Raw genomic sequence first — 17054 nt, forward strand, 5'->3', positions numbered from 1 at the left:
TACATTACATACATATTTTAATATATATATATATATTTAAAATGAATAATGTAGACAGTTCTCAGTAAATGAACTGACAAAATTTATGCCTGATGGAGAACTGCACTGATATTTTTTTCCAGGGTAAGCACATTATATATGCCTATATATCTATATATACACACCCATGTACACCCACATACACTTAATGTACTTATGCATCATATATGTGCAACAGAGCATACAAGTCTGTGTATAGCATTTGAGAAACGATGTGACAAACATTAGACACATTGCATAAATGCATAGCTGGGAATAAACCTTTGGTTTGGCCTCACAAAACTTTTCCTTTTCTAAGCTACACACTTCATATCTGGAGCATGTGGAAGCATCTTACCTTGCTTCCATTTTCTCTTGCCTCCCGTTCCATCTTGAGATCAGAAATTAGGAGAGTCTTGTATTTGTTCTTTCCATTACTGTTGTGATCATCTAGTCTGTATTCTGAAGTCAGCTGAGCAGAGAGGGGACTGTCACTCAGGTTCAGAGGCTGCTCATCCTGCTCCAGATTTGTTTTGCCATTACTGTTGGTTTCTGCCATCTCCCTGCAGTGTGTTCCCCCTGAAGCATTGGAACTGTGTCCCACGGTCTCATTGCCATTAAAACTCTCTGCAGCTGAATCATCTATTAAAAAATATATATTTTCAGTCACATGCCACATCATCATCTCTGTCCAGTTCAAACATAGTTTATACCTTCACAATGTTTTTAAAAATAGAAGTAAAATGGTTTATATTACTAACACCAGTACATTTCTGCAAAATGTGCACACACACTCCTCCATATTTTCAAGTGAAAACTTTAAGTAAATCCATAAAATATTACTAAGTTAAGGGAAATGATCTGGGCTGACACCTTAGTGTCACTGTGTACACAAAAGCTAAGTATCACACTGGATTTTTAGGGAAAAACTGACAAAGTCTGTCTTAATCCATCTGTTTGTCCATATGTCTATGGATCTATTTATTCTTATACCATGTTCACTACTGCAGTACTGCATATTTCTGAAGTGAACAGAGATGCACATGGTATTGAGAGAGACTCTAGCTCTCAGGTTTTAAGGGTGCAGAGCAGCATATGTCATATCCATAAACATCCTCTTACAAAGATACAATGTAAATATATCTGATGTATTCACTGCTGGCAGTAGCGATTATACTTGAAAAGTCAAATCCAGAAGCAATGATGCTCTATTCATTTTGCCCATGTGTTCATTTATTTTGCTCATTCACTATGTATCATAATACATTTTAAAATACTGCTTAATAAAGGTTTAAATTATCAATCAGCCTAAGAGTTACACCTGAAAACTCTGGATGTGGTGTTGTTAGCATTAAGATTTTACAGCTAAATCGTCTGGTTAACATGTGTCTTGACATGCTTCTGGGTTTGTGTATCCGGTGTTTGTCAGCACTGGAATTTGCCAACTGTGCTAATTTCTCAGCCACTCTACTGCTAAACAGTCCTTTGGCTATTTAGTAAAACAATTCATCCTTCAGTGGATGAAACAGCTGCAGAATTTGGACCTCAGCTTGCTTACTTGTTCTCCAAAGCCCCTCTTGTGTGGCAACTTACATGGTTTAGCTAATGGTGCAAACTCCTGCCCAGGGCTCTACAAGCCTATGTTTATCACAGACAGTGGATAATCCACTGACAGATTATCCACAGACAGCTGGAATCAAAACTGGGGGGTTAGCAGCCAGGAATGTGTACAGACTGAAACTGGAGGTACAAGATGAAATGGACCTTAATATATTAGTACCTGAATGTAACAGCTGCTATTGTGACCTCCTAAACATCTTCCATGGAAAAGAAGCAAACACATTCATATACACATGAAGTTTAGAAAGACACAAGAATATATTCTTGAAGGGATGTGCTCAAAAATACTCACACTTTAAATTACGATTGACCAAATTGTTGACTCTCCACAGTTAATATAGCATAAAACAACTATTCACAACTATTCAGATCAGAATTTAAAAAGTGAAGAAAATACTGTATTAATAGTTAATGTTCTAATTCAATTTAGGACTTAGAAAGCCATAGGTGAGCCATCATACATCAGTGTCTTGCTTGCTGTACTCATCCAACAGTACTATGTCATAAGATATAAATTCTGAAGATTTTGTTTTGTAAACCTGTAAAAAAAATCTAGTTTCATGAAAATATATAATAAAAAGCATACTTTATATGCTTTTGCTCTGGAACAGTTTTGGAGTTTAGTAAATGTTTTAAAATTAATGCCTTAAAAAAAAAAAAAAAAAGAGAAATCATGTTCTCTTTTGATATGTACCACTTTTACATTACCTCACATGTAAATATAAATGTATATGCAGTAAAAGACACAGCGTTCCAAGAATAGGATTTTTAAATGCATACAACTTTATCTGCTAGGCACCAACATAACTTGCAACAGATCAATGGAAACATTTTCATTTTAAGACGTGAGGTTACATGAAGACTTCAGTGACATAAATGAATAAGGTGAAGAGGTAGAAAGAGAAACTTTCTACCATGCCCTGTGACTTAAGTCTTACAGAGCCTTAATAATAATACGTTAATAATAACAATGTTTTAAAAAAAGGTTAAAATTCTTAATGCAGCTTCAAAAATAAATACACAATTTTACAATTCAGGACTAGAAAATGGCATTCTAATATAGGGGATTTTATTTCTTTTTAAACAAATAACTGTATTTATTACTCATTTTAAAAGCTCTGAAATATCAGGAAAAAATATTTATTTAAGAGAGAAATGCTTTGGTTACTGATGATTCATATTTAGGACAGTTAACAGAAAATTGGCTTCTTGATTAGCAGTTTAACAAGTGACAGTTAGTTGCAAATTAATTAAACCAATTGCTGAATTGTTCACCAGTTAGGGGATGCTCCTCCCTCTGAAGAATTCAGAATATTCCTTATGGTTGGGAACAATGGGAGAAAAAAGTGAGTACCAGAGGATGCACAGACCCAACTAAAAGCTGGGGGCACTACCTCCTCTGCAGCACTCAAATCTGATCCCCTAGGACACTTTTGTCTGCTGGCATCTGAGTGTCCTGGATCACACAGCACAGAGGAGACGCTAAAAGGATACAGATGGCTAAATGAGAATGATGGAGTAGGAAGGGAGCTGTGTCTGGAGCCAGATCCAGCAACACTGAAGTCCAAAACAAGGCTGTTAGCTTTGGCTTGTAATCATAAACAATAAAGCTTTCTCTTTCCTTTTCTTTTTTCTATATGATGAATGGTTGACAACTAAAACTTGTATGTGTAACCAGCACAATGTGAAAGAAAAAAATAAACAGACCCTTTATACTTGTTCTAAAATACAACCATTGAAAAACTCCTATGCTGAATAAATATTGTCATGTATTATATTACTTTGAAATAATAATACAGTAGATACATGACTTTGGCTTTGCTTAGCAAAAGCTTTGTTACTTGACGGTAAATCTCAGTCCTACTTTGAAGTCAAATAACTGGCTTTTACAGTCTTTTAACCTTGCTTGTTAGAAACAGGAAAGATTGTCAGGAAAATGTTCAGGAGCATGGTTGCAATGGCTATAAAGCTCACTTTTGCAAATAAACATAAATATGTATTGCCGTAAAAAAAAAAAAAAGTCAAGAAAAAAATAGTGGTTTTGTGTTGGTAGTTCCTTACAGATGTTACCGAGGTAAATAAATTAAAAGGTTTAGTGCATTTGTCATTCCTGGGCAGGTGGTCTGTTTTGGCCAAGAACGAGGCTACTGTAAAGTTGGAGTTAATCAGTGCTTGAGGTACACAAACACAAACCACATCAGGACTAATTAGTTTGGGGAAAAAAGGCAAGGGGGGTTGGCCTGGGAGAGGAATAGCACTTTCCCCAAGGCAGGGCTGCTCTCCTGACAGGGCCCCGACACCTTCTGCTCCTGTACCTACCAGGCCTACAAGAGCACATGGCTGATGCATGGCCACCAAGGGGCAATGCAAGTTTGGTGGGAACTTGTCCCATGGACCTCTCTCACTGGTGGCCACAAAATCTCAAGGGGTCAAGAGGCGAGATCTCACCCTGTTGCTTCACCCTGCAGTGGCTTGCACACAGGGTTTGCTTGCAGTTTGCTCACCTTTATTGATCACCACAACGCAGCAACAGTAAGCTGATGTGGAGAAAAGCCTGTTCCCTTTCCAAATATGTTTTATCACATCTTGCAGGGGCACAACAGCTATGGGCTTGCAGGCTCAGGAAGGCTCAGGGAGCTGAGGCTTTGTTCAGTTATGGCTGCCCATGTGTGTTTCTCCAAAGTAGCTTGCCAATGGCTGTTGCTTCATGAAGGACACCACTAATTGCAGCCACCACAGGGGAGAAGCCAAAGGTGCAGCCCCAGGGTGGTAGAAAGATGTAGGCAGAGAACATGGCGGCACCCCTGGGACCTCCCAACACCACGGCAGCTGTTGGGGCCTGACTGGGCCTGGCCTCCAGCGCGATCAGTCCACGCCTGGGTAGTGATCACACTGCTGATGCAAGGAGAACATGTTTTCGAAATATGCCTTATGTTTACAGGAAGACCTTCAAGGAAGCAATCCACAGCTGCACACACCAGGAGCTGAAAGGAGAGGGGCAGAACTTTCCAAGTTCATTGCAGTCACCGTTGTGTTAGATTCCTTCCCTGATTTCAAAGGAAACTTGAAAGATAAGACAATGCCAAGAAAGAAATCCCAAACAATATGCTCAAACAGGTGCTCTGAATATGAGATTTGATTCTCTGAACTGTTGCATTCTTCACTCCAATTATCCACCACAAACATTCTCATTAGCATGGCCTAAACATTTGCCAAAACTCAGTTTCTCTGTATTTTACGCCTTGTATTCTGCAGGTGATTTCCATGACAGTTGACAGTTTAAGAACACACTGATTTAGAGCAGGAAATCAGGTCTTAATTTAAAGGATTATGTTCTCCTGCCAACAATGTGTAGATTTATGAATGGTCAAAACCCACATTTTACTAGAATTAGAGATTCTCCTGTTACATGTTAAAATACAATTCTTCCACCCAGAAAGAACTGTCTTTAGACCAGATATGTCAAATGCTCAACACTGTTCTCAGTAAGTGCTCTCTTAAAGGAAAGCAAGTTGAAGAGTGCATGAAATCTGACTAGAATAACAAGTCCCTCAAACACCAGTTTTCTGAGAGCACAAGTTTAAGATCTGAACTCTGATATAAGCATCACTGAATTACTGTGAACCTCAAATGCATACAAGTGTTGTTTATTTCCTTGAGAGAAAAATCTACAGATGTTTTAAAGGATCTCTTGCATTGTTGTTAACAAACAATTTTGTACTATAATTCACCCAGACTTTTCATATTCCTTGCAGGTAACTCAAGGAGAGAGTCAACAAATCATTCTATATAAAGGCAGATCTCTGAATAAATCATCTCTCTTCCTCAAATTACTTGTCAAGCTGGAATTCAATTAATATTTAGAGTGTGCTTAACTAGTTTCTATAGTTGAGATTTGTAATGACAACTACCTGAAACTTACTGCTTATTTTACTAGTCAGAAATCCATAGTGTTGGCCTTCCGCTCTAACAGCAGCAGTGTGGCACGGTCCCACAACCATACATCACCCAGATGCTCAGATCTTCTGAAAGAATGCTGATGGGTCAAGAAGCTAATCCGTCTCATTAATGCCAAGAATGAAATGAGAACCCCATGATACCAAAGCAGCTCTAACACAGCAAAGCAGATAGCTTATTTAGGAAGCAGACAAAAACAGAGGAAAAGGCAATTAACCTTACAGCAGCTTTGGCTCTTTTGAGGCAAATTTGACCATATGAGTGGGGGTCATACAAGCTAGCACCATTTCTGATGGTAGTGAGCCTGATTAATCACACCAAATTAAGACGGCTATTGTTGGGGCCACTTTGCTCGTCTTGCTCTAAGAAGTGGAGATGGGATAAGGGCACATATGCAGCCCAAACACACCCTGATGCTTGCAGACTCCAAGGTAGCATGCACACAAGGTTAAATGAACACTTTGAGTGGGTTGCCAGTTGACAGAGTATCTCTGAGAGCTACAGTTACTGTAAGGTGAGTAATGGTTCTTTCTAAAACGAGGAGGTTGGATATGAGTGAGCTAAGTGGGAAAAGTGAGACTGAAGCCTGTGCAAGTGCAGGCTGTCTGTCATAAAAACCACTCACAGATTGCCTACCAAAGTCCTGTATGATGAAAGTTGCTTTAATCTCTGGGCTATATACCAGCAGCCCAGGTCTTGGTAAACAACAGCTTACACCCTTAGCAATCTGATTCATTTGAGCAGGACCATTTGCAACAGACAATATTGCAGACCAAAAAGTGACAGACTCCAGACTGGTTTTGAGTTACAATGCTGTTCTCTTTAAACCTTTGGCTTCAGCATTGCACTTGCTTTAACTTTTTCAATGTTAAAATACAACTTTGATTAAAATAATATGCTACAAAAGCAAACATTTAAAACTAAGTTAGTTACACTCTTTCTGTAATTCCACAAACCCAAGTCACACTACCAATCCTTCAAAACTGGAGCTATTGAAAAAAACTCTCTACTAGTGGCAACCAATGGCAGGCAATTTTGGAAGAGGAACACAGTGAATCAGACAAAAGGTGGCATAGACTACTGACTCACAGAAACTTCTGTAGTACAAAATAATTACAGAGACTTTTCTAAAGGAACTAACAAAAAAGCGAGGTCACATTTCACTCCCACCACTTCTCACAATGACCATTTAATATCAATTTGTCACAGTTATGTATTCGGTTATGCTTCATTTATATCACAAGTCATGTTTCAAGCATGAGTTCAATACATAACTTAAAAGCCAGTCAAAATCAACTATATCTATTCATCTTCTCCATTCCCTTTCATATTATGATAAAGAACAGCAGGTGAATTATTGGAGGTACAAAGGTGATTTCAGACCCTCTATTATTTCCTGTTTCAGAAAGTATAAGAATGGCCATAGCTGGTTAGATCAAAAATCCACTTAGTCCAACATCCTATCTCCAGCAGTGGTTATTAGGAGATGTTTAGGGAAGAGAATAAGGCAAGTGTATAGAATTCTTCCCCCTATGGCTTGCCCAGCCCCTCGTGATTTTCAGCTCAAGGTCTTCCTAAGCTGGAGGTCGTCTCTGTGAGCATACTGACACTCAAGAGATTTATTTTCCGTGCAAATATCCAGTGTCTCTTTGAACCTGTGTAAATCTCAAGCACCCTTCTCTGCTCCTCACAAAAGTTACTACCACTGTTTTCACTGAAATGTCAGTACTGTGGCAAGGAAACAAGGAGCTGGAATTAAGAGGTAGGCAAGGGCCTTTCAGATGATAGGAGTCGGATGATGTGCAAAGAACTCAGTCTCTTCATTCTCAGTGGGACTGCATTTGCTTCATTGCAAGAATATGTATTAGTCATCCTCTTCAGTTAACATTACTAACGTTAACATTTTTTTTCCTCCTTTTGATACATGTAGCTTTCCTGACATGGTTGGCTTTTGTGAATTCAACTATGGAACTTGCTGCTCTCAAATTTGAGCCTGCAATTTCCATCAGTTTCAATGTGATGCCAATCAGTGAACTCCTCACTGCTGTTTTCAGTGGTGACAGATTAGGTCAGGAGTAACTTTTTGTGATCAGTCACTGTATCAGTTTATGAAAAGGGTGAAGAAAAAAAAAAAAAAAACTACAAAACTAATCCTTTGCCATTGTCAGTGAGGGTACAGTAAGTTAAGTTTTATAGGTTTGGTATACCACATGCAATACACTGTGGAATCAGCTTTCACCAGGCTGTAAATCTTATTTTGTTATTAAACAAACAAACAAAACAGCAACAACAACAAAACCAGTAATTAACAAGTTTCCCATGGATAAATGTCTCTATTTTCCTGGTGCAGGCACAAAACAGGCAGATCATTTTATTCAATTACAACATTAAATAAGAGAACAGTGAACAACTGCCACTCCATGGCATCAGCAGCTATCAGCAAAATAATACTTCCCTGTCAGTCACAGCACTGATAAGTGTTAGAGAAGGGCTCGTTTATAAATCTTGAGTGCTGCAAGCTTACTTTGCCTGCAGAGCTCTGTTCCTGCATACACACAAGGAGATGAAGCAGAATGGCTATTAGGAGGGTACTGCACATGTAAATAACCAATTGAATAGCTCACTGGGTGCACAGTAGTCTTATTATCACAATGCATTTAGTTCGTACTTGTGCTTTGGCATTTCCACATCAAAAGACATGGCCCACACTGCATCTGGGGAGAAAAATCTCTCATTTTCTCTGTATTCTGGATAAACCTCTAGGGCACTGTTGTGGTGAAAGCTCTGTCAAGCAGTTCTTGATATAGAAAACCTGCAATTCTTCTAAAAGTTATTAGTCTGTATTATCTGACACGCAAAATGTCATTTGGCATTGAAAATTGTGGCTTAGAGCTCCACCTCTGGACAAGCATTGCAGGAACAAGTTCTCAGCCGGACATTTGAGTGGTGCCAGACGTATTGACTTGTACTCCTCCTCAACAGGACTACAGGCTTAAAAAGTTTACTGACACAAAACTAGGAACTGGCAGAGGCTGGGAGACAGGGAGGCAAGCAGGGTTAGGGATAGATCATCCCTTAGTTCTGAGGGAAATTCCAACTACAGACATAATACATCTACAAAAAAGGAAGTCTGAGACAGCAATGTGTTAAGAAAAAAAAAAAAAAAAAAAACATTTTCCTTAAAGTGAAAAGAAAGTTGCCCATCCTGGAAGAGGCTTATGCTTCTCTAGCTAAAGGCAGCAGCAGCAGCAGCCATTTACGACATCAAAAACAATGTGGTGTTGTGCCAGCAACAGACCAAAGAGTAACATGTAGGTTCAAGTTTGGTTCCTAAGCATCAACCCAAATGGGGCTGAAAGGAATTATGTTAAATTTATCTACCACTTGTATCTAGTGCACATGTGCAGTGTCAGATTCTATTTTATCAGGATCTGCCAGAAGACAAAAGCAAAGACAGAAGATCAAGTTGGAGTCAGTAGAGGAAGTTCTCCACAGACTGCTTGCCCCAAATACTGGTGTTTTCAATAAAACCCTTAAAAATCTACAGTTCAGCTTGCCAGCTTTGGTGTGCTGAGTGGGTTCTCACAGAGAGCAGTCTGCACTTCATTCTGGAAGGGTGAAGACCTTAGCACAAGCTCAAGCAAGACCCGTGATTGCTTGACAGCTCTGCACCCCCTCAGCAAACCTCCATCTTTTTTTCTATAAAGGCAACAAGGTTGAACAACTAAGGCTCATTATAGACCACTCTGTGAGTAAAACTGGAAGAGAAAGAGGAGAGAAGCCTGGAGAGCAAACTCAAATGGCTACTTTGAGCTTCATATAGCCTTAGCAACATGTAATCCAAACTCTTACTTGAGGCCCCAAACTTTACAGTATAAATTGCTGGATCTGCTTGTCTGCTTGTATTTCTAGTAGAAGTCTGAGCAGAAGTTTCCTCTTGAAATATGAATAAGTCATATGTCTCTTAACATCTTCCCTGTCATTAGAAGATAACAAGTAAAACTAAGTCTTACATACCCAGTGAAAAAGAAGAGAATTCGGAAGAGATACCTGCACATGCCTGAATACAGGAGAACCAAGAGTACTGCTGAAGTTCAACAAATGCTGGGATTATATTTTAAGTTTTATTTTAGAAACATTCTAGAGAAGACTTGCAAAAAAATTTTTTTGCTTTATTTTTGTATTTTTACACAGTCTTAGTGGCTATAATGTAGCTATTTAGGTTAATAAAACCAAGCATAGTTCTAAGTTCAAAATGTCATTCTGACCCAATCAGACCTATATTTTGAGTCTCTCTATAATAAATTAAAGAGAGAGAGAGAGAGAGTTAATAGTATAGCTCTCAGGAAAAATATTTCTACAAATAGTTTGGACTTACTGGACATATCACCATCAGGTTTGTACCTCTCAGGATTTCAAAATGTTAATTTTTTCATGCTTTTACACAGGAAAGTATAGTTTAAAGACTTGTATCAAGGAAGCTAAAGATATTTTATTGTTATTCACAAGTGTACAATGAAAGTGAAGACAGAAAATGCTTCATTTCCTCCCATTTTGATATTTTTTCTCATTTTTATTTGATAATATTGGTAAAAGCAACCTTTTTTTTCTTCTTTTCTTTCAAAATATTTGCTTTTTGCTCTAGAATAATTCAGTCACATCCTTTCCAACCACATTAATATATAGGCTCCTCTCCACTTACATTAATATATAGGCTTCCAGGAAAAATTTCTAACTCAGTAGACAGAGTAAAATAAGTGCCTCTAATATTCATATACTGAAATTCAGTTTAAAAAGAGGTAATTAATAGGTAATTGAGAAGAACTAGTGGAAAAGTATATGAAATGGGAAGTAGGAACTTACAGGCCTTCTAGTTCTAGCATCATCAACAAAGAACTAAAACTTCCTTGATATGTTAGGAAAGTGAGTGTTAGTGAATTGTTAAGGTTGCTTTTTTCTTATTAAACTACCATAATGTAATTAATGTTTTTGCAAAGACAGAGTCTCAGTGAGTCAAGTGCAGGATTCTGTTACAGACAAACTGCAGTTCAGAAACTTGATAAATAATTCCAGGGCTTGGGAAGCTGCTATTACAAACCTGAGTAAATAATCATGTTGGGGGGATATAGTGTCCCCCTGGAATTCAGTTTGCTTTTTATCCTGTCACTCCAAAATGTCCCTGGCAGTATGTACGTTACTGTTTCCTGATTTGAGCATGCCTTGGGAAACTACAGTGAGTGGTCTCCTCACTGCTTGAGTTAAAGCAGTATTCTGGTCACACAGGACAACACTTAATACCAAACTTGATGGCCTCTCTCCAACTGGAATGCAATCATTTTTGAACGATGCATCCACTATGCCTTCTTAATTTTATTTTTCACTATATCTGATAAACACAAGTTAAAAATATTAAGCTTCTACAAGGTTAAAACACCAGCCCAAACATCAGCAAAACAATGCAAAAGGTGACAACAGTCATCAGTGCTATTGAAGCTCTACCTGAACACAAAAATATTGCCACTGAGAAAAATGACATAACCACACCAGGATTCTCACCAGCATGTTGATTACAATTATAAACATCAAGCAGAAGGAAGAAAAACAGTGCTTAGCCTATCTTTGATCAGTCTGAAAAACCTCTCTCATGTAGTGAATGCCAGAATTGCCTTGAGAGATGTACAGGCATTATATGACAGTTTACTTCTAGTATTTTTTCCTACTAGCATGGCATAGCTCCTAGCGTTTTCCAGTAACATGCCTCAGGACAGTATAATCCTGAATCATATAATGTAACCTTCATTGAAAAACACCAGATTTGCAAACTATGTCCATAAATCCACATCCATGATTTGATGTCTATCACCAATTGGATGATACCAGATAGAAGACCATGGACTTTCCATAAGATGTTAATACTACAGCAAGGTCTTTTCCGCCTTCATTAAAGTCACCACTTTTAAATCCTGACTGCATCATACTACTGATACCGATAGACGTGTTGGCTTCCAATCTAACTAGCAATATTAAAACATGCTCCTTCATTTTCAGAAAATATTTTCAGCAGAGATATCAAAGCCAATACATTCCTTACAGTTTCTAAAGTATAGCTGAGCACTTGCTCATGCATCATCTACAAATCAACTAGAATAACAGGTATCTGAAGACAAAAGAGAATGATTTTGCTAGATAATCTGTCAGCACAATATCTCTGGTAAACCAAATTAATATGATACAATGAGTAGAAAATTCAAAAGCCCAAAGGCTCTGACAAATAGCTCTGGTACATCCACTGCTATTCTTCTCTAGAGCTGCAGACTTAAAAATTTTAACTTTCGAGCCACCTGAGTAAAGTTTTTAAACCTTTACTTCCCATGGACTCTGCAATGCAGTGGACTGCACTTGGGTGGGAAACAGAACAAGCATAAGAGAGTGCCTTGAAAAAAAGTATAAATGAAAGATGGCAAACCTGAAAACTTTTACATGAAGACTAAGAAGATTACCTTCTTGAGAAGCTAATGCCAGCAGAAACACACCTATGTGTTCTTGGATATAATACTATTTCAGTAACTTTCAAAACTTTCCTTCCTTTTAAAAGTAGCCAGTTTGCCCTTGCTGAAATATCATCGTGACCTAGACTCAAAACCAAAATAAACAACAATGCCAGGAAGTAGAGCAAAAACACCGTTCTTCCATGAGAATCCATGAACGGTTTTGCAGTTCTTTGCAGACTGGAGAGATTTCTTATGAAAGAAACTAACTGGTCCCTATTTCTACTTCAGTTAAAGGCTTATGGTGTCACTGCAGGACTCAGCCGTGGGGGAGTCCACTCAGGTATTTGTAGCACCTGCTTTTCCTGCGCTTTACAGTATTGGTGAGGAACCATTACCAAAGAAAACAGAGTATTTGAGAAAGTTTTAATCATAGTGAATCAGTCTTGTTCTCACTAAAATTTTAGCTATTTATGTACAAGTTAAAGCTCAAAGCACTAGAAAAGAAAATGATAAAGCCATACCCAACCACAATACCCACTCGGCCTCATTATAATATGGGATTGGGTAAGAATGAAGGACAGCATACAATTGTGAGAAATGACCATTTGTTGAGCTGGCCAAACTACTCTGTCTGTGGAAAGTGGCAGGCTGCTGCTGGTAAACAAAGCGTTCTGAGCACAATGATGTTCTCTGTTGTCAAGCTAGCTAGGAGAGGAAAGGGAAACTTGGGTCGAGAGCACTAATGGAAATGCTTGGAGTTATTTTAAAGCACAAAGTAGAGGACAATGATATTGCAAAATCCTCTATATAATTTGTTTTCTCTTTAAAATTGTTTTGCAAACAAGATTGGTTGGCCCACAACACACTTTGCATCTTGAAGGGGTCATCCTTGTATGGCTACTTCAATCTAACTCAAATGCACATTAGGAACAGAAACAGCACTGTTTTTATTAGCGTATGACAAACCTGTTCCCATGCTTCCAGAGAAATTGGACAATATAAAGTGTTTGCAAAACCAATGAAAACAATGAGTAACACTTGCTTTCTCTTCCTTAAATAAGATAAAAATGTCCATCAAAACACCAGGGTTCCTGGGAAGTTCTTTCAAATTCCAGATCATTGCTATGCAATTCTATCATCACCTTCATAAACAGATCTCCTTCCTTCCTAAATAACAATGTACCAATTCTGAAGGAATTGTGTTTAACAGAAGCTTAGCTAAAATATTTAGAAGCAGAACATGGATCTGAAATGGGTTTGAGAATAGAATAAGCTCATTAATTCTGTGTGGAAGTTATTATCATTGGATTAAGCAGAAAAATTATGCATGCTGCAAAGTAAAACACATGGTATCAATCTTGATCATGAATAGAATGTTATTTACAATAACTATTACAATCTGGGTGGGCTCTTATTTTTGTATTTAGTGCAAAAGCAAACACTAATTTGAAAATAAGGAAGTGATAAAGCAATGGAAACCTGAAGTAAATAAACGGCTTAAAGAACATAGGGATAGTAACTATTCTTAGCGATAATGTATTTATGGTGTTGATAGAATCCCACCATAAAGGGATATTGTCTGAAATATAGGGGAAAAGAACCCCGGACTTAAAAGTTGATTCACGCACATTTTATTATTATTTTTATTTTTTGTACATAAACAATGAAACACCTAACTTACAACAATACAAAAACAATTCTTATCTTCCTCTACTCAGCATGTTTCAGAAAACACTTCCAACTATAATGAGCAGAGAAAGACAAACACAAAATTACTTATCCACCTATACACAGACTATTAAAGGGGTCCACACGAGAATACACCAATAACTAATATATTGTCAAGAATAAATGTGCAATGAGAAATTAAAACGTACTACATGTGAAAAGACTGATCACTCAAATCTTGGGCTCACACTATTCTCCTAACTCCTGTAAAATTCCAGTTGGATGATTCCGGTAAAAGAACAAGAGAAACTTCAGATTCCCATTGTATAAATTTCTACCTCAACTGCAATTTTCTTATTATTTATACTAGTGTTTTACATTTTAATATTCTGCCAGTAAAATAAACCTTTGTATTCCTCAATAAGGTGCTTGTATGCCCCTCATGCTCCTTGTAGACCCTTGCTGTCACAGTCTCATAAATGACCTCTAGAGAAGGCTGAAAAATTCAGTCTGCTATGGCTAGCAGTGTAAAAAATTACAATAATACTGGGGTCACAACAACAACTCCACTTGCATTAGTATTAGGGTTGTCATCCAGAAAACACATGGTATTTCAACTACCAGTAGAAACAGAATTTGCCCAGGAAGTCTTGTTTCCTTACCCTTTGTATTTGTCCTTGCTGAAAATTAGCATTGCTATTTTGCCCAGTCCTTCAGCTAATATAAAATACTTATTACACCAAAGCCAGAAGCACAGCACTGAGAAAACACTTTTTAATTAACTGCTACAAAACTGGCCAGAAGAACACCATACACAGGGCTGAAATCTACCTTTGGATATATATGTTCTTAATCTCACTAGAGTCAACAGCAGCCAGTGTTCATTGCCTGGGAAATAATTCAGTCCATTAAATTAATCAATTTACATACAACTACTGGCTTCAGAGTTTTACTTTGGGGAAGAAAAGGAAGATAAAAGAGATTTAAAATATCCAAAATATTGCCATGTGGCTATTACTTTTTTGAATTAAGTCAAATTCAACTCAAAAATATTTTTAAATCCTTGATTTGTTTAATAAAAATAAATAAATAAATAAAAATCAGAAGATCTGAGCTTATGTTTAAAGACAAATAAAATCCCACTAGATTTAAACTACCTGTTTCAGCTGAAGATACTTTTCTTTCATTGAGGGCCACTTTCACTACCTTCAAACTATTTATGGTCTCTTTAGAAATATGAGACGTCTACATATATTTTAAAAGAATTAAAGAGACAAATAAGCCCCAGGAAAAAAAAAACGCCTTGCAATCAAGAAAAAATATCATGTCTTCTTATTAAAATGTGATGGATAAAACTCTAATGTGGAGAGACACATACATTGTATGTAAAGACACAATGGAGCCTGAAGTTTGTATGTAGTATAAATTTGTGATTTCTGTTACTGATTTAATGAGAATACTAGCAGCAAGATTCCTGCTGGGGTAGAATAGAGTTTGTGATTTTAGCATATTTTTGGATGTTAACAGACGGCCAGGTTCTGTGAGGTGCAGTGTACCACCTGGGAAGTGTTGAACATCTTACCTCTTTTTCCCTGAATTAGTACCTGAATGAGAAAGGGACAAATTTTTAGCCATGAATTCCAAATGGAGGAAGATCTCAGGTTGTAGGCAGGGGCTGTGCTTTATAAATATTTTATTATTATTATTATTGTTATTATATTTTTAATTTTGGCAATAGTGAGAAATGTTTCAAGGAAAGAGAGCAACACACTAATAACAATATTTTTCTGATTGGTGTCATAATTCTCAACTTTGACCTGGTGATCCAGTATATACATTACATCATACTACTTTTATGCATGTAAAAGACACATCAGAGAGCATGATGTTAGTCAGTTCAACATCTAGCCAGCAGACAGCCTGAATACTAGGACAGGGTGGCATAGGGAGGAGGCAGTTCAGGCAGAGGGCAGTACCTGCAGGGAGCAGGAATGAAGACAAGAGGCTGGGCAGGGGAGTAACCTGCTGCAGTAAGGAAGTAAAGAGTTCTCACAGCAGGAAAAGTCCAGATGAGGAAACCTGGTAGAAGAGGCTACATCTGTAATTTTGGGGAGTTTAGGGACTCTGATTAAATTATATATTTGTTTATTTTTGTATACAATAATCAGACATTCCTCTGTTTCTTAGTTTCTGGCAACTCTAGGAAATGAATTATCTTTAATCAAAGGACAGAGATTATATAGGAACTCCCTCAAGTTTGGAGGCCTAACCTCCTGAGTCTGAGCTGTCTCTGCTACTTGGATCTGCCCTTGTGTGTGATACTCTCACACTGTTACAAGTATGCTCAGCCTTTTCTTAGAAGAGAATGCAACACAGGTAATGGGTTTAGGTGCATGCTTTCAACCTTATTGCACTTTCTCACATGTAAGTAGTCCTGTTTACTGTGTTAGTGCTTAAAGTTGTCTAAAAATACAGATAAGGAGTTCAAGTCCCTTTATGAAACTTCAGCCGTAATAAAACTTGGACCAACTTCCTAAAATCCCACATTTTGCAGAAGACAGAAAAAGTTGAGGCAATGTTTGACCAGCCAACCTTACACAATACAGAAATTAAACATTAGGGGAAGGGGAAAAAAAAAAAAAAAAAAAAAAAAAAAGGTATCAAAACATGACCTTGAGAGAAAAAAATCCAACATCTTGGTTAATTTAAGAAAATGACACACAAGGTAGAAAATTTGTGCAATTAAACATTTACAGTTTTTAAAAAGGTATAAATAGCTATGTTAAAAAGTGTAACTATAAAATAGCCTCACAGAGGTTGTGAAAATACACAATGAATTATCTGGCAAACGTATGTTATTTTATCACAGAAGAGACTTTTAAAACCAATATTTTAACTGGAAGGATAATGAAGAATAGTTTCTGAGTGCTTTCTCAGTTTGCTCAGCAGTTGTGTGGATTCCCTGTCACCCATATGTCTCCCACAGATTCAAGGGCCAGCTTGAATAATGGCATAAAGCTTCTGTACATTTTGTGCTTATTTACATAGTCTTCTATATAATAAGTATACACTGGCTACTGATTTTATCATCTACAGAGAAGACAGACATTCTCTTTGATTATCAATGCTCTTACTATTTGGTAAATGAGACAAAAAAAAAAAAAAGTTTTCTGAGATCACTCGTATTAACCAATCTGGAGCTTATGCGTGACTCTTTCTGAGCTGCCCTGGTAGGGAATAAAAGAAAACAAATGTCCCTTCACTACCCATTTCATAGACCCAGGTCACTGGAATGGCAAC

At 37.4% G+C, this 17054-nt stretch overlaps 1 protein-coding gene across 1 annotated transcript in view; it reads right to left on the reverse strand.

Moving 5' to 3' along the window:
- NOL4 (nucleolar protein 4) overlaps nucleotides 1–17054 on the reverse strand; it is a 189580-nt gene that overhangs the window by 85195 nt on the left and 87331 nt on the right. The window contains 1 exon segment of the mRNA XM_040550310.1: nucleotides 377–660. Within this exon segment, the coding sequence (XP_040406244.1) occupies nucleotides 377–660 (284 nt within the window).

Source organism: Cygnus olor, chromosome 2 (genome assembly GCF_009769625.2).
Source record: "Cygnus olor isolate bCygOlo1 chromosome 2, bCygOlo1.pri.v2, whole genome shotgun sequence".
Lineage (NCBI taxonomy): Eukaryota > Metazoa > Chordata > Aves > Anseriformes > Anatidae > Cygnus > Cygnus olor.